Genomic DNA, 18,759 nt, shown 5'->3' on the forward strand with positions numbered 1-18,759 from the left:
TAACACATATCAGGCATTAGACATCAGACACACCTTAAATTTGAAATGTCAATGCTGTATATGATTGGTTACAAATCTTGTTTTAGAAAATGTGAAGAGATCAATTAAAATATTGAAGAATCTAGTCTTTTTTCTTGCACTTTTAGTATGTGGATGATATTTTTATTGAAGCAGAAAACAACACTATTGCAGCTTTACATGAAACAAGAAAGAATACAAAGACAGTCTTACACATGCTTACCATGTAACAAGTCTTGAAGTTAGGAAATTCTTTGAGATGGATCAGCGAGGCAAGTTAATACTTGAGTGTTAATTTAAATTCTTTAAAACATGCACACCGCAGAAAGATTCTAAATATGAGAAGTCCCTCTTGGATTCGATAAGAAGGAAATGAAGAGCACAAATAAAAATCCAACAACATTAAACAAGTCTCAAAATAAAAACCAAACACTAAACAAGATGTTAGTCTTCATTTGCTCAGATCTTAGTTGTTTGAATGTGTTTATTTTTCTTCTAAACTTCTCTAGTTTTTGCTTGAGTTGTAAAACTCGAACAGTATGTTTATACTCTGTTTTCCAAATTAAACGAATAAAATTTTAGATACTATCTCTATTAGGCAAGAGCATGAGGCAAAACACCATGCAGACAGAGAACCCTCAATCTCAACCTAAGCAACAGGAGGAGTGAGAGGATACTCAGATGCATGGACACAACCAGAGCCACAACACTAGCCTAAGCCAAATACATATCCAGGACGCTTTAACAATATAGAGCTATATTGCAACTATACAGAGACCATATTGATCAACGTATCTGAAAGGAGGAAGTACAACCTAATATCTTTTTTAAAAATTAATGTTTTAGTATTTAATTCTAAATAATTTTATTGTAATTTATTTTATTCATTTTTTTCCGGAAAATGATGAATATGAATCAATCACACGGGACTAGTAGCATTAGCCACATCCAACTGTATGGCCTTTTTTTTTTTTATTTTGGTATGATGTCAGCTTTATCATAAGCTAGGAAGCACCGACACTTCTCAGATTAGGTGTGTCCGTGTCGGACACGGACACCGACACTTATGATTACACTAAATTATGTCATTTTTTCAAACTTTTATCGGTGTCGACATGTCAGTGTCCGTATCCGGTGTATGTGTCCGTACTTCATAGATCTGAAGATAGATCAGAAGTAGTATGTTAACATTCCTCAAATATGAAATTTAAAAAAGTGTGAAATTGAAATTAAAATATAAAAAAATAGTAAATATCAAATGCTAAAAGGAATAGTAAGTGGACCATAACAAAATATAACATTAACCCATTATCAAAAAAACAAAATATAACATTAACCATCAGTTCAAGGTTGTTTTCAAAACAGAAATTAACAGAACTCGGTTTAATCTAATGTGTAGACGAAACAACAAATTCACTCTTGCAAAATCAATGTGATCCAAACTATAATATTTCAAAGTAACAGACAAGCCTAAGCTTCCTCATTACAGCTGGCATTAATGAATGCTCTTCCAGGTTGACGGTTAGACAATGGTCCATGACATCCGAGGAGCTGCAAAACCACACAAACTTGTAAGATGGAAGGCCGATTACTAATATGAAAATAATAATTGATAGTACACAACAGAATTTATTCACAAATCAGAAACATGCCCCAATATATTCAAAACTACCATGGTCCTTAGTAGGATGAAATATACATATATGTGAATAAGCAGTACATATGATTCACATGCAACTTAATGTTACCTTAGCATTCACACCATCAGCCAAAATTCTGTTCACTGACTTTAATTTCAGATAATCATTTCGGTCAATCTTGGTGAATCCCCTGAACAAGAATTTAAAACATCAAGGGTTAAATCACACATTGAAATAAAAGGCCAAAGTAATCCCATACTGCAAGCAAATCTATAAAGGATATACGGTAATAATTCTTTATTCAAATTGAGGTATAGTGAAGCAACTAGTCATATAAAGGTGCATTGGAAGCTGCTGATAGAACAAATACTTACCACTTCCTGCTAACAATGATCTTTTGACGGCCAGGGAACTTAAACTTAGCACGACGGAGGGCCTCCTGTGCATGGTGGCTGTTGCTGTCCTTGCAGCGGACTGAAAGAAGGACCTGTCCAATAGCCACTCTAGCGCAAACACCTTGTGGCTTTCCAAAAGCACCTCTCATACCTGTTTGAAGCCTATCAGCTCCAGCACATGAAAGCATCTTGTTAATCCTAAGAACATGGAATGGATGAACTCTGACTCTCAAGTGGAAAGCATCCTTTCCAGCGAATTTAGCCATGTATTTGTTGCAAGCAATCCTAGCAGCTTCAAGTGCCTCACTTGAAACATTTTCCTTCTCCCAACTGACAAGATGAACACAGAAAGGAAACTCATCAACACCCTTCTTTTTCATACCGACATCATAAATTCTGATCTTGGGATCAGGAACACCACGGCAGAAACGTGACTTAGGGTATGGCTTGTTTTTAATTTGACGGTAACACCTTGCAGGTCCTAAATCAAACACCAAACACAATTACAATCAATAAAATAGTACAATAGACAAAACTGAGTCATTTCATTCAAAACCTTATTCAATATTCAATAATTATTACAAATAAACACAAAACAATACAGTAGATTATAATTCCAGACGGAACCAGTGACATTCAAAATAGACTGCATAATGTATATGAATACTATAAAGTTTACACAAAAAAGTTCACATAAAGCATGCGACAATACAAAGCAGTTCATCAAGTATAAGATCACATAAAGCATGATGCATTGACGCACAATGGCTTCTCAAAGTATTGATGAACAAAAAGCAACCACTACAACTAAAAGAAAAATAAAATAAAAGGGTTAACAAAAAATGCATTAAGGTATGAAGAATAGCCAAGTTACTGAATGAATCAATAAAAACACGTAAAGTTACTGAATAAATCAATAAAAATGCATGATTAATGGTAAATTATCTGAATTCATCAATAACCAACCTTACAATCCAAACAGACAATCAATTAATAAAACCACATCATCCTCCCACAGAAATCAAATATTTCTAGTGCAATTGAACTAAAAAACAATGAGCATAAACACAAGATTAAATATAGCCCTAAAGTTAACCAAAACAGCATCAAAAACGTATTTAAAATCCAATTTAGAACCTTTCTCTTTCATCTCAACATTTCACCCCATGTTAAGATAAATAATTTTGATAAAAAAAATACACAAAAACAAAATTGTGTACACAATTGTTTGTTTCTCTATGTCTATACTGACGTGAGAGTTGTAGGAGAGGATCATCTGAAGTAAACTATATATTACATCAAAAAATGAAACATAGGAAAAAAATTGAATTTGACACATTAAGTAACCAAATCAAACATAAATTCAAAATAAATCATTCATACTAGCATCATCATCATCATCATCAAATCCTCAACCAATCTCAAATTATTTAAAACGATTAAATCATGTTTAGATTCAACTTAGACAAAAAATCAAACCAATACAGAAAACTAAATCAAATTTCAACATAAACTATAGCCTAATAACCTAATTTTTTCACAACCGAAAAAGAAAAAATCAGAAATGAGATTGAAATGAAAAATTGGAAGGTGATTAGTGCTTACTTCTTCCCATGGCTGCGTTGCTGTTTGTTCTCTCCTATGCAAGATTTGTGGCTGCGCTGAAAATGTTAACAATATATACTTATTGACGATTAGGGCTTACGTGTTTAATCGACCAACCACTCATTTTTATTTTTTTTGGGTTCAAGTTCGTTATTTCTTGATATGGGCTGGTTTTTACAACCCTTAATGCTACAAAACTTCCTACCAGAAATTGTTTTTTCTACCCCTACAATTAACTCTTCACCCCTACATTTTTTTTATATTCCAATTTTACCCTTAATTATATTATTTTTAAAAAAAATTGTTTTACTTTATTCTATTCAACTTTTTCGGGATCTCTGTGCACCCCCTCCATTACAGTGTTTCGGTACGCTTAAATTGTTATGGTCTGATACATTTTACGGATCAACGAATCATACCATCTCGTCCTCAAATAATCGCCAATGATAAATAAATAAAAAAATATATTGGAACATGGTATGAATATTCATACCTACACACTTTGGTCTGGTATGAATATTCATACCTACACACTTTGTATGAGTGTTCAGGTATGAATATTCATACCTACATACTTTGTATGTGTGTGTTCCGGTATGAATATTCATATCTAAACACTTCGTTCTGGTTTGAATATTCATATCTAAGCACTCGTTAAATTTGTTCTTGTATAATTTTTTTAATTGATTTATGGCTTAAATACAGTTTTAACCCCCTATTTTGAATAAATTAGAATTTTACCCCCTAATTTAAAATCCGGAATTTTACCCCCACCCCTCATTTTATAATTTTTTGGATTTTACCCCGCCAAAATTATGCACAAAATCTGCTTCTGAGCCTCAACTTCAAAGCTTCACACAAAACTCAATTTGGATCAATAATTCACCAAACTAGTGCCAAAATGACCGTAATCAAGTTATCTTTCCACATAATCAAACCCCTTTCATCGGTGTCCAGAAAAAACTCAATTTCGACACTTCTTTCATCGATGTCTGACACCTCTAAGACACTCGTACGACACGTGTCGGACAAGTGTCCCAAAAAAAACTATTTTTCTTTGCTTATACTTTTCTTAGGCACATGTCACACGTATTTATACGAGTTAAAGATGTGTCGAAACAACAATATTGATCAATGAGAGATTGAAGAGATTACATTTTGATTACAATATTTTTAGATTTTTCAATAGTAAATGGATAAATAAAGGTAAAATATTATCATATCTTGTTTTAAAACTTTTCTTAATAAATAACTTGTTGAACTTAGATTTATATATATAGGGGTTTGCTAACTTAGACCCACCTAAAAACATGAAGGTCTAAGTTAGCAAGGTGCACTTTTTCACTTTAGACCAAAACACATTTTTTTACTATTTTAATATAGTTTCAAGCCAAGGGTAGTTTAGTAAAACTAATTTGATGTTTTAACATGAATGTCTAAGTTAGCAAGGTGCACCTTTTTAAAGTTGAGTAACATGTTTTCTTAAGTTGTCATTTTTTTATTTACTATGTTGTTTATTTAGATTGCATAAATTTATAATTAAGTTGGTGTAAATTAGCAAATGAGTGCACCAATATTTAATAAAATTTACCTAACTAACCCTCAATTTTCTAGTGTAAAATAATTAAATATCAAGATTTTTTTGTCCAAAGTGAAAATGTGCACCTTGCTAACTTAGACCTTCATGTTTTTAGGTGGGTCTAAGTTAGCAAACCTCATATATATTTTGATTCTTAATTTATATCTTTTATAAATATGTAGCGGTGTCGATGTCCTATATTTTTTACTTTAGCAGTGTCGCGGTGTCCGTGTCGGAGTCCGTGCTTCATAGTCTATAGTTTCCCAGAATTTTCATTTTAGTTCCTGAAATTTTTTTCCACACTTTTTAGTCCATGAAGTTTTTTCCGTCAATGTTTATAGTCCATGCTTTTCATTCAACTCGTGTATACTTTCACATTTTTGAATGAATTTTTGTATTCATGTTTATAATATTATAAGAACATTTCCGATAAAAAATTAGAATTTTTTAATATAAGATAAATTATTTATGAACTTTTATGTGAAAAACTAAAAAATTCATATTTAATTCATTTTTTGTTAAAAAAAATTAAACTTTTGTAACATGAGAGATTCATATAATGTATAACATGATCGCTAAAATTTAAATTGGTATGAAAAGTAGAGACTAAGGGGGGTGTATTGGATTATGATTTTGAAAGACAATTTTTGCATAAAAAAGTCTTGTGAATTTTAAAAGATTGTGCATGATTTTAATGACTTTTAGGATTTTAAAAGACTATTAAGATTTTTAATTTGAATTTCAATGGATTTATATGGTAAGATTTTATAGGATTTGAAAGACTTCATGGATTTATTGTATTTTAAAAGACATTGAATTTTAAATTAAATGCAGCAATTTTGTTTAAAAAAATCCTAAATTTTTCTCTTTTTTGTTATTAGTAGTGATTTTTTTTTATCAAAGATGAAGTCATGGAGGTTCTCTATCGGTACTCCCTGTTTTGACGGTGGAAGAAGGCATAAACATGATTCACAATGAGTATTTAATAGATTTTTTTTATTGATGACGAGAATACTAATATAAAGGTGACACTATATATGGTAGCACGTCAACCATGAGGAGGAAACATGATAGAGAGGTAGAGAGAAAATAAGTGATTTATAAAAAACATGAGATAATCAGGAAACATGAAATAGAAACACGAGGGAATGTGAAAGAAATAAAAAAAATGAGAATCCATCGAAATCTCATGATATGAGGAAAGACTTTTTGTAACTCAAAATTCACTAAAAAATCTATCAAAATCTATTAAAATCCTATTAAGTTCACCATGGAAGCAAATCTAGAGAACCTTAGTCTAGGCGAGGAGGAGGTTTTAAATTTCGAGTTGGAGGAGAATGAAACTGAACAAGATGATGTTAGCTTATGCTTAGTAGGTCGGTTTGTCCATGACCGCCCTATTAAGTTCAACGTCATGAAGGTGCGATTGGCTGAGGTATGGAGGCCGGTGAAGGGTATGTCAGTAAAGCAATCTTCACATGGTCTGTATTTGTTCAAATTCTTTCATCCATTGGATATTGAAGCGGTAATCAAGGGTGGGCCTTGGACTTTTGACAACTTCACACTGATTGTTGAAAGGCTGAAGGTGGGAGTTTCACTATATGATATTCCGCTATTTCATGTCAACTTTTGGGTGCAAATTCATAACGTTCCAGTAGGAATGATGATTGAGAAGGTAGGGAAAGGGTTGGCAAACTATATTGGAGAATTTTTGGAGTATGATAAAAATAATAATACGAGCTTATGGAGACAGTATATGAGGGTGAAGGTTCGGGTAGATGTTAGAAAACCATTAAAAATCGAGAAGAAGATTGATGTGAATGGTGGTGAGGGAGGTGTTGTAAAATTTAAATATGAAAAACTCGGACTCTTTTGCTTTGTGTGTGGTATCCTTGGCCACTCAGAAGATAAGTGTGATGTTAGATATGCCATGGAGAGGGACGATGGGAGGCGAAGTTGGTCTAGCGAAATTAGAGCAGATGTCCGCCGTCCTGGTGGTCGTATGGACTCGCGATGGTTGCATGAGGAAGGGAGAGGTAGGGCTGATACGTTTACTGGAAGCCAGTCAAGGGGAAGTGCACCGAATTCTTCGCATTCTTCCCAGTCCCATTCAGAACGCCCAAGTGCACATGCTACAGAAAGGGAAAGTGAACCAGTGGTTAACTCTGTGGTGCTTCATGACAACAATAACATAATATCTACCCCGTCAATGGTAGCTAACAGACGAAATTCAGTTGGTCCCAATGAACCGGGTGTTACTAGGACTGTGGATACACCGCGTTTAGCCCTCTCGGCTAGATCCAATCTGAGAGAAAGTAGACAAATTACCCCATTGTTGACTGAAGTCGTTCACCCTGAGCAGATGGAAACTCATATGGAGAAAAAGCGCAGACGTGCTGAAGGCATAACTCCAGCAGCGACAGATGAGCATCTTAACCAGCATTTTTTATCGGCAGGTCCTGGCAGTTCCCAGGACTGCCGGGACTCATGAATATTCTTAGTTGGAATTGTCGGGGCTTGGGCGGCCCGAGTGCAATTCCTAATTTGCGGGAGCTTGCCCGAGAACATAAGCCGGATATTTTATTCTTGTCTGAAACATTATCTCATGCTAGACACCTTGAACCTATTCGGGTCACGTTAGGTTACGATTCTTGTCTGGCTATTGATGTGGAGGGGCAGAGTGGAGGTCTGGCGGTGTTCTGGAAGGATAATAGTAAGTGTAGCGTCTTAAACTATTCGAGAAATTTTATTAATATGCTAGTGGAGGATGAGCAGAAGGGGGAGTGGAGGTTAACATGTTATTATGGATATCCGGAGCGTAGTAGACGGAGACATGCATGGAATCTTTTGCGAGAGTTAGTTAATGTGTCCCCTGTACCCTGGTGTATAATTGGTGACTTTAATGATCTACTTTCGCAGGAGGATAAAAAGGGCATTCACCCACATCCCAATTGGTTGTGTATGGGATTCAGACAAGCCATCGCTGACTGTAATTTAATCGATATTCCTCTTGCAGGACACCCATTTACTTGGATCAAAAGTCGAGGTACACCTCATGTTATTGAAGAGCGGTTGGATAGAGCTATGGCTAGTACGAGTTGGCTGCATCTCTTTCCTGACATAAGACTATCTAACCTCTTGGCCTCACATTCATATCACAGTCCAATTTTACTTCAATGCTCTCCTACTATAACAGGCCGCTTCAATGGCTCCTTTCGGTTTGAGAATAAATGGCTGAAGGAACCGGATTTGGAAGAGACGGTGATTGATGGTTGGGGTGCGAATGACAATGTTGCGATAGTTGATCGTGTTGCTCGGTGTGCTAACAAGTTACAAAGGTGGGGCAAAGGGAAAAGAGTGAAATTTAAACAGGAGATTGAAGAATGTGTCCGTGAGATGGAGGCGTTGAGGGATAATCAGGGGGAGGTAGAGAGTAGGAGGTTTCAGGAATGCTCTAATAAGCATGCTACTTTACTGGTTCAGGAGGAGGGGTACTGGAAGCAGCGTGCCAAGATGCATTGGCTTCAAGAGGGTGACTTGAATACTCGATTTTTCCATATGTCCGCTTCAGCTCGTAGTAAGAAAAAAAAGATTACCAATCTTATGGATGACGCAGGTACTATAGTTCATATTCAAGAGGATTTGTGCGGGGTAGCTAAGAATTATTTTAATGCTCTCTTCAGAAATATAAGTGGTATTCATGAACCTGTGCTTAATCTTATCCAGCAAAGGGTGACAGAGGAGGATAATCATTCACTTATGGCACCCCTGACCAAAAATGAATTACAACAAGCTTTATTTCAGATGCACCCGGATAAATCACCAGGTCCTGATGGTTTCAACCCAGCTTTCTACCAAAGGTTCTGGGAACATTGTGGAGATGATATTTTTGTAGCCGCATCTTCCTGGTTAGATAGGGGGTATTTCCCTTCTAGCATTAATGAAACTAATATTTGTCTCATCCCTAAATGTGATAATCCTACTTCGATGAAAGACTTGAGACCTATTTCTCTCTGTAATGTCCTCTACAAGATAGTCTCTAAAGTGCTTGCTAATAGGTTGAAGCTTTGTTTGGATAAATGTGTTTCCCAGGAGCAGTCAGCTTTTGTCGAGGGTAGGTCGATCCTTGATAATGCCCCTATTGCTATTGAAGTTATACATGCTATGAAGAGAAAGACTAGAGGATATAGAGGTGAGTTAGCATTAAAAATTGATATTAGTAAGGCTTATGACAAGGTGGATTGGGGTTTCCTTCGTGGTATGTTAGTCAAAATGGGGTTTGGAGAGAAATGGATACAATGGATGATGATGTGTGTGAGTTCTGTTAACTATTCAGTGCTTATGAATTTTGACAAAGTTGGTCCTATTACTCCGGGAAGAGGTTTACGGCAGGGAGATCCATTGTCCCCTTATTTATTTATTCTTGTGGCGGAAGGACTGACCGCTCTAATACATCAAGCTGTTAGTAGAGGAGACATTCATGGTGTGCGAATCTGTCGAGGCGCCCCTGAAGTGTCTCATCTCTTGTTTGCAGATGATTGTTTCTTATTCTGCAGAGCTAATGTTGCTGAGTTGACCCAACTTTTAAGTATTCTACAAACTTATGAACAGGCCTCGGGTCAGGAGATTAACCTGTCTAAGTCTGAAGTGTTCATTAGTCGCAATATGTCACAGGCGGCTCAAGCAGATTTAGCCGGTATACTTGGTGTGCGACATGTATTGGGCACACGTATTTATCTCGGCCTACCGTCTATGGTAGGTAGAAGTAAGAAGGCAATTTTTTCCTATATTAAAGATCGTATCTGGAAGAGGATAAATTCATGGAGAGGACGAGCCTTATCGAAAGCTGGAAAAGAGATTATGATAAAGTCAGTGCTTCAAGCCATCCCAGCATATGTTATGATGTTTATCCTCCCTTCTTCTTTTATCGATGATATTGAAAAAATGATAAATGCCTTTTGGTGGGGAGGTGGCAATGGTAATAGTAAAGGTATTCATTGGCTAGCATGGGAGAGACTTGCTTGCCCCAAAGATAAAGGGGGTTTGGGTTTTCGGAATTTTGAAGCCTTTAATATGGCTATGGTAGCGAAACAAGCATGGAAAATTTTACAAAATCCAGATACATTGGTGGCTAGACTTATTAAAGCAAGGTATTTTCCACGATCTACTTTGTTGGAGGCGTCCCTGGGCTATAATCCTAGTTTTGCATGGCGTAGTATCTGGAAAGCTAGACAGGTTCTGTTACTTGGGTGTAGGTGGAGGATTGGTGGTGGTGACAAGATACACGTCATGTCGGATCCTTGGTTACGTGGGAATGGAGAACGCTGGATTCCTTCGCCTCAACCTGAAGGAATGTATAACTTATTTATTAGGGACCTGATGGTAGATAATTATAAAGCTTGGAACGTGTCTAAAATTCGCATGTTATTCCCAGTCCAGGTGGCAGAGAGGATTATTGCGACACCTCTTATTGGGTCAGTTTATGTGGATAAAATGGTTTGGGAGGAGGAACGAAATGGGTGTTACTCTGTCAAATCCGGGTACAAGCTTGCTATGAAGTGTATTTTCCGTAATGATAAATACCATGTGAAAGGTAATTGGAAAGAAATATGGAAAGCGCATGCTCCACATAAAGCGTGTCATCTTCTTTGGCGGTTATGTAGGGGATGTATTCCAACGAGGCGTCGGTTACTAGAACGTCATGTTGATTGTGATGTTCATTGTCCATTATGTGAAGATGAGGTAGAAGATGATGTACACGCTTTTTTCACCTGCGCTTCTGCTCAATCCAGTTGGCAAGCAGCTGGACTGTCATCTGTCTTGGGTTCCGCAGCTTGTCAGCAAGGTAGTGCGGCAGATAGAGTGTTTGCCGTGTGTCGGAATGAGGATTACGCTACTATAGGTAGAGTGGCTATGCTGTTATGGAGTATATGGCAGAACCGGAATGATAAAATTTGGAACGATAATCTTAGAAGCCCAATCCAAATTGGCCGGGCTGCGTTTGATCAGTGGAACGAGTGGATTGTCGTCCATAAGCTGCGAAGTAACGATGATCAGGATGATTCGTGTAACGACCCATTTTTCGTATTCGAGTATTTTATTAAATGTTATTTTATTTATTAATTGGCTTTTATTATTTTAGTGAGCGGCGAATAATTATTTAGCCGAGCGTAAGTTATTAGACGCGAGAACCTTTGTTTTGGGCTTAATGGGCGTGAGAGGCATTGGGCCTAAGCCACTTGGGCTTGGTTCATGACTTTTAGGGAGAGGTATTTAAGGAAACCTTGTCATGAGACTTAGCTCATTTCATGACCTTTTGTCTTAGAAGCAAGAGCAAAACCATAGAGCAAGGGCTAGGGTTTGATCAAGAGAGAAAGCTTGAGCAAGAGAAGGCTTGGATCATCATCTTTGCTTAAGGTAAGAGATTAGAATTCATGATTCTTGAGTGGCAAGGAGAGGGGAGATTGTCTATGTCTCCATTCCCGAACTCTCCCACTCAATTTCTTTTAGACTTTTGATTAAGCTTTTGTATGTGAGTGTGATGTTCTTCATCATCACTTTGTATGTGTTAATCACTAGCTTGATTTCATGAAAAATATGCATGTGTTTGGATCATGTTGAAAAAGTTTATGAAAGTTGCTTAAAACCCAAGAAATTGGCATGATTTTGATTGTTTGAGGTATTTGGATGTTTGGAAGGGATGATTAATGTTCCTTGATACCATATATGCTTGAAATAGCTGTTTATAAGAATTTATAACATGTTTGAATGAATTTTTGAGTTGATTTGAGGTTAAACCGCCTTATTGAAACTCAAGAACAGATATTTTTCTAGTATAGTTCGCTAAGCGACCAGGAGTTCGCTGTAGCGAACATGTTCGCTGAAGCTCGCCAATGCTCGCCATAAGCAGGTGACTTCCGGGTGAGGTTCGCGTAGGCTCGCTAAGCCTTCGCTCAGCGACTAGTTCGTTGAAGCTCGCCAATGCTCGCCATGAGCAGGTGACTTCCTGGATCGTGGTTCGCCATGTCTCGCTGAGGCTTCGCTTAGCGAAGGCCTCTGTGACAGCAATTTTTGTTGATGTTTCTAAGTGTGATTAGGCACTTGTAACATGGTTTAATGGTATCCTTACGTGATTGTTGATACATGTTGATACTGTTAATGCTTATTGTTAATCGTTATATGATTGATAAACGTGTATGCAATAAGTTGTAGCTTAAAGTGAGCAATGTTATGTTTTGGCATTAATTTGTAATGTTAAGTGAATGTGTTAGGATTGTGTTCCCGCATTCATAAAAGAGTAGCTTCGAGCTAGAGAATATCATATGGTTGATATGTGTATACATACATGCATTCATGATTGTATGTGAACATTGGAAACTTGGGTTCCAATAACGAAAATGGATTATGTGTCCATAATGAAGCCGAGGATCGGATTAGATGAATCCATGAGTCCGGAGTTGCTATCCAACAGGATATAAAACTGTGTTGGCTTATCCAAGGGAGATAAGATGGTTCGGTAAGTTCCGACATATCCAGCATGATATAAAACTGTTCTTGGTCCACCGTTGGTGAGACACCTTGGTACCACATGCATTTAGTTATGTCTAGGGATGGCATGACAGTGAATTAATTGGCATTAGATACCTTAGGGTAAATGCGCATATATTTGATAAATGGTATGTGACATTTATTTGGTTGAATTGTGTTGAACTTTATTAATTGATAATTGTTTAGTGCAATGTTTTGACGTGAGTTAGAATATGTATGATGTAGTTCGAAAGTGTAAGACCTTTCTTATACTCGTATGATATGCGGTTATGTTTTCTAACTCTCTGCTTTGTGTTATTTGCTGGACCTTTGGGGGTTCAGATATTCAGGCTGAGGACTGTGCCGACGTTTAGACTGCTGTTTTAGCTGGGTGTTGAAGTACCTTTTGGTGAGGAGACTTAGCATAGATTACTCCTCTTAGTACTAGCTTTTGGCTAGAGTTTGTAAATAGTAAATGCTCTGGTAATGTAACATCGAGTCGGGGATTACGCTTGGATTTCATCGTATATCGGTGTTACCTTTTGATATGCTAGTTCTTGTATAAGTGACATCCTTAGGGATGAATATGGCTTATGTATATATATATGTATATATATGCATGCTTGGTTTGATTGAATCCGCTGTTGCTTTTCATGTTAAATTTCATGACGCTCTGTGTGTATGCTTGTGTTTTAATTACCGCGTGGCACTCTGCCTAAAGTTTTTAAAATTACGTTTTTAAGGGTAGTATGGGTTAGGGTGTTACAATAGTGGTATCAGAGCAGGTCGGTTCGTGTGAACCAATTAGGACTTTTCTTTTCCCCGTATGAGCATGTGTAGGGAACACTGTTAGTACTTTCTAAACGTCTAGTTGTGATTCGTTCAGGAATCATGGCTGCTGCGAGAACGAATGCCCAGATTGCGGAGGCTTTGGCCGCACTCACCAACATAGTGGTTAGAGATCATCAACCTGGAAGAGAGGTAGAGATGAGGTTGGAACGGTTCATGAAGCAGAAACCGCCAACATTTACCGGAGGTTACAACCCGGATGGAGCTCACAAGTGGCTGGAGGAACTTGAAATAATTTTTGAAGCAATGGATTGTTCCGAGGAAGGGAAGACAACCCTTGGGACATATGTGTTGCATGAGGAAGCGAACGTGTGGTGGAAGAACGCCAAGTTGAGGCTAGGACCCGGTGGTATGGCTATACCATGGCCAATGTTTAAAAGAGAATTTTTGGTTAAGTATTTTCCTGTTGATGTGAAGAATAAGAAGGTGGTGGAATTCATGGAGTTGAAACAGGGAAATATGACGGTAGCTGACTATGCCGTCAAGTTTGAGACTTTGTGTGCGTTTAGTCCGCATTACAACACTTTGGAAGCGGAGAACGACAAGTGCGTGAAGTTTGAAAGTGGTCTACGTCCAGACATTAAGCATATGATTGGATTTTCACAGATAAGGGATTTTGCGACCCTTGTGAACAAGAGTAGGATCTGTGATGAAGATGGTAGGGCAAAGGTGAACTACTACAAAGCTGTGAATGACCGAAAAGGGAAAGGACAAGAGCGCGGAAAACCTTATGACAACCGCGGTAAAGGGAATACAAGTGGTGGTAAGAAGCCGGTGAATGAGAATTGTTACAACTGTGGAGAAAGGGGTCATATGTCTTATGATTGCCCGAAGAAGGGAGATAGGTGTAAGAATTGTGGAAAGCTGGGCCACAAGACCGAGGCTTGCAGAGTAAAAGTGGTGTGTTTCAATTGTGGTGAAGAAGGCCACAAGAGTCCGACTTGTAAGAAGCCCAAGAAGGTGATGGGCAAGGTGTTTGCTTTGAGTGGAGAGGATGCTAGCCTTGAGGACAATCTCATTAGAGGTACGTGTTTCATCTATGACACTCCTTTAATTGCGATTATAGATACGGGAGCGACGCATTCTTTTATTTCTTTGGATTGTGCGAAGCGTCTTAGTATTCCTTTAACGGATATGACGGGTAGGATGGAAATAGAAACTCCTGCTAATGGTTCAGTGATTACCCGACAAGTATGTCGTAATTGCCCCGTAACCATTTTTGGTAGGCACTTTGGTATGGATTTAGTGTGTATTCCACTTAGTGGTATGGATGTGATTTTTGGTATGAATTGGTTAATCTTCAACCGAATTCATATCAACTGTCGTGAGAAGGCCGTTGTTTTTCCGAAGCCGGAGGAGAACTTGCATTTGATGAGCGGGAAGGAAGTATCGGAAGCGTTGAAAGAGCATGCCGAAATGTTCATGATGTTTGCATCATTGAAACTCGAAGGAGGAGTTAAGATAGAAGAGTTACCGATCGTTTGTGAATTCCCAGATGTGTTTCCGGATGATATATCTGACGTGCCTCCAAAGCGAGAGGTAGAGTTTTCTATCGACCTAGTACCTGGAACTAGTCCGATATCGATGGCGCCGTATCGAATGTCAGCGTCAGAGTTGAATGAGTTGAAGAAGCAACTTGAAGAGCTGCTTGAGAAGAGGTTTGTTCGACCGAGTGTTTCGCCGTGGGGAGCGCCGGTATTGCTTGTGAAGAAGAAAGATGGAAGCATGAGATTATGTATAGACTATCGTCAGTTGAACAAAGTGACGATCAAGAATAAATATCCACTTCCGAGGATAGATGATTTGATGGATCAACTAGTTGGAGCTTGCGTGTTTAGTAAGATCGATTTGAGATCTGGATACCATCAGATTAGAGTGAAGACGGAAGACATACCTAAGACTGCATTCAGGACGAGGTATGGGCACTACGAGTATTCAGTTATGCCGTTTGGTGTGACCAATGCACCCGGAGTTTTCATGGAGTATATGAACCGAATTTTCCATTCATTTTTGGATAGATTCGTGGTGGTGTTCATCGACGACATTTTGATTTACTCAAAATCCGAGGAAGAGCACGAAGAGCACTTGAGGATTGTTTTGCAAGTCTTGAAGGAGAAGAAGTTGTATGCCAAGTTGTCGAAGTGTGAATTTTGGATGAAAGAGGTGAGTTTCCTAGGGCATATAATTTCAAGTGGAGGAATCGCGGTAGATCCTGCGAAGGTTGAAGCTGTGTCACAGTGGGGAACGCCGGAATCTGTTTCAGAGATTAGAAGTTTCCTTGGTTTAGCCGGTTATTATAGAAGATTCATCGAAGGTTTTTCGAAGTTGGCTTTACCGTTAACCAAGTTGACGAGGAAAGATCAAGCGTTTGTTTGGGATGGTATTTGTGAGAAGAGTTTCCAAGAGCTCAAGAGAAGATTGACTACTGCACCCGTGTTGATTTTACCTGATGCCAAAGAGTCGTTCGTCGTGTATTGCGATGCTTCGAAGTTAGGACTTGGCGGAGTGCTTATGCAAGGGGGTAATGTGGTAGCATATGCTTCAAGACAACTGAAGGTTCACGAGAGGAACTATCCAACGCATGATTTGGAGTTAGCCGCAGTGGTGTTTGCTTTGAAAGTGTGGAGACACTACTTGTATGGATCGAGGTTTGAAGTGTTTAGTGATCACAAGAGTCTGAAATACTTATTCGACCAGAAGGAGTTGAATATGAGGCAACGAAGATGGCTCGAATTCTTAAAGGACTACGATTTTGAATTGAGTTATCACCCCGGAAAAGCCAATGTGGTGGCCGATGCATTAAGTAGGAAAACTTTGCATATGTCATCATTGATGGTGAGAGAGTTAGAGTTGATTGAAGAATTCCGAGACTTGAGTCTTGTGTGTGAGGTTACTTCTTCAAGTGTGAAGCTTGGAATGTTAAGATTGACGAATCCTTTTCTTGAAGATATTAAAGAACGTCAGAAATCGGATAAGAAATTGATGGAGAAGATGGTACTCATCAGTGAAGGCAAGGAGACCAATATCAAGATTGACGAAAGTGGAGTCATGAGATTTCAAGGAAGAGTTTGTGTACCGGATGTACCCGAATTGAAAAGAATGATCATGGAAGAAGGTCACAGAAGTGGTTTGAGTATTCATCCTGGAGTAACCAAGATGTATCAGGATTTGAGGAAGTTATTTTGGTGGCCAGGAATGAAGAGGCAAATTTCTGAATTTGTTTATTCCTGCTTAACTTGTCAGAAATCGAAGATCGAACATCAGAAGCCGTTTGGTTTGTTACAACCAATGTTTATACCAGAATGGAAATGGGATAGCATTGCAATGGATTATGTAGGAGGTTTACCGAAGACCAAGAAAGGTAACAAGGTGATTTGGGTAGTGGTAGATCGTCTGACGAAGTGTGCTCACTTCATTGCTATCAGGAAAGGTACTTTGGTGCCTAAGTTGGCCGAGATTTATGTGGAGCAGATTGTGAAGCTACATGGTATTCCAACAAGTATTATTTCGGATAGGGATCCGAGATTTACTTCCAGATTTTGGGAAAGCTTGCAAGAAGCTTTAGGAACGAAGTTGAGGTTGAGTTCAGCTTATCATCCTCAAACAGATGGTCAGTCGGAGAGGACGATACAATCCTTAGAGGATTTGTTGAGAGCTTGTGTTTTGGAGCAAAACGTGAATTGGGATTCTTGTTTACCGTTGGTAGAGTTTACATACAACAACAGTTACCATTCTAGTATCGGAATGGCACCGTTTGAGGCTTTGTATGGGAGAAGGTGTAGGACACCTCTGTGTTGGTATGAAACTGGAGAAGGTGCAATTCTTGGACCAGAGATTGTACAAGAGACAACAGAAAAGATTCGGATGATTCGTGAGAAGATGAAAGCGTCTCAGAGTCGACAGAAGAGTTATCATGATAAGAGGAGGAAGGACATTGAATTCCAAGAAGGGGATCATGTATTCCTACGAGTTACATCGACTACTGGAGTAGGACGTGCGTTGAAGTCAAGGAAGTTGACATCGAGGTTTATTGGACCGTTTGAGATTTTGAAGCGAGTTGGGAAAGTTGCATATAGGATTGCATTACCGACATCATTGGCGAATTTGTACGATGTTTTCCATGTATCACAGTTGCGCAAGTATGTGTCTGATCCGACACACGTGATTGAATCGGACGATGTTCAAGTGAGGGATGACTTGACCATCGAGACTGTGCCTTTGAGAATCGAAGGAAGAGAAGTGAAGAGGTTGAGAAACAAAGAGATTGCATCCGTGAAAGTCGTGTGGGGAGGACCGGCTGGTGAGAATGCGACGTGGGAGTTGGAAAGCAAGATGAGAGATTCTTATCCCGATCTGTTTCTAGGTAATTTCGAGGGCGAAATTCTTTTAAGGGGGGTAGGATTGTAACGACCCATTTTTCGTATTCGAGTATTTTATTAAATGTTATTTTATTTATTAATTGGCTTTTATTATTTTAGTGAGCGGCGAATAATTATTTAGCCGAGCGTAAGTTATTAGACGCGAGAACCTTTGTTTTGGGCTTAATGGGCGTGAGAGGCATTGGGCCTAAGCCACTTGGGCTTGGTTCATGACTTTTAGGGAGAGGTATTTAAGGAAACCTTGTCATGAGACTTAGCTCATTTCATGACCTTTTGTCTTAGAAGCAAGAGCAAAACCATAGAGCAAGGGCTAGGGTTTGATCAAGAGAGAAAGCTTGAGCAAGAGAAGGCTTGGATCATCATCTTTGCTTAAGGTAAGAGATTAGAATTCATGATTCTTGAGTGGCAAGGAGAGGGGAGATTGTCTATGTCTCCATTCCCGAACTCTCCCACTCAATTTCTTTTAGACTTTTGATTAAGCTTTTGTATGTGAGTGTGATGTTCTTCATCATCACTTTGTATGTGTTAATCACTAGCTTGATTTCATGAAAAATATGCATGTGTTTGGATCATGTTGAAAAAGTTTATGAAAGTTGCTTAAAACCCAAGAAATTGGCATGATTTTGATTGTTTGAGGTATTTGGATGTTTGGAAGGGATGATTAATGTTCCTTGATACCATATATGCTTGAAATAGCTGTTTATAAGAATTTATAACATGTTTGAATGAATTTTTGAGTTGATTTGAGGTTAAACCGCCTTATTGAA

General features: G+C 38.3%; 2 protein-coding genes across 2 annotated transcripts; one reads left to right on the top strand and one right to left on the bottom strand.

Moving 5' to 3' along the window:
- Window positions 1-1,296: 1,296 nt before the first annotated feature.
- Window positions 1,297-3,811, bottom strand: LOC123920200 (60S ribosomal protein L10-like). The gene is made up of 4 exons (XM_045972399.1): window positions 3,659-3,811; window positions 2,033-2,534; window positions 1,767-1,848; window positions 1,297-1,569 (listed from the first exon to the last, which is right to left on the bottom strand). The coding sequence occupies exons 1-4, from the start codon at window positions 3,666-3,668 to the stop codon at window positions 1,489-1,491; spliced, it is 675 nt and encodes a 224-aa protein (XP_045828355.1). The 5' UTR covers window positions 3,669-3,811; the 3' UTR covers window positions 1,297-1,488.
- Window positions 3,812-6,507: 2,696 nt separating this feature from the next.
- LOC123922414 lies at window positions 6,508-7,728 on the top strand. Its single transcript, XM_045975133.1, has one exon. The coding sequence runs from the start codon at window positions 6,508-6,510 to the stop codon at window positions 7,726-7,728; it is 1,221 nt and encodes a 406-aa protein (XP_045831089.1).
- Window positions 7,729-18,759: the final 11,031 nt, after the last annotated feature.

Source organism: Trifolium pratense, linkage group LG4, assembly GCF_020283565.1.
Source record: "Trifolium pratense cultivar HEN17-A07 linkage group LG4, ARS_RC_1.1, whole genome shotgun sequence".
In the NCBI taxonomy this organism is placed as follows: Eukaryota; Viridiplantae; Streptophyta; class Magnoliopsida; order Fabales; family Fabaceae; genus Trifolium; species Trifolium pratense.

What these genes read in the sequence shown, in the direction of transcription:
- LOC123920200 (XM_045972399.1), bottom strand. An exon ending in ATCATTGTTAGCAGGAAGTG is followed by an intron (nt 1,849 to 2,032) that starts GTAAGTATTTGT and finishes ATTCTTGTTCAG; the next exon opens with GGGATTCACCAAGATTGACC. An exon ending in CTGATGGTGTGAATGCTAAG is followed by an intron (nt 1,570 to 1,766) that starts GTAACATTAAGT and finishes GTGGTTTTGCAG; the next exon opens with CTCCTCGGATGTCATGGACC.
- LOC123922414 (XM_045975133.1), top strand. Translation starts at nt 6,508, where the DNA reads ATGGAAGCAAATCTAGAGAACCTTAGTCTAGGCGAGGAGGAGGTTTTA.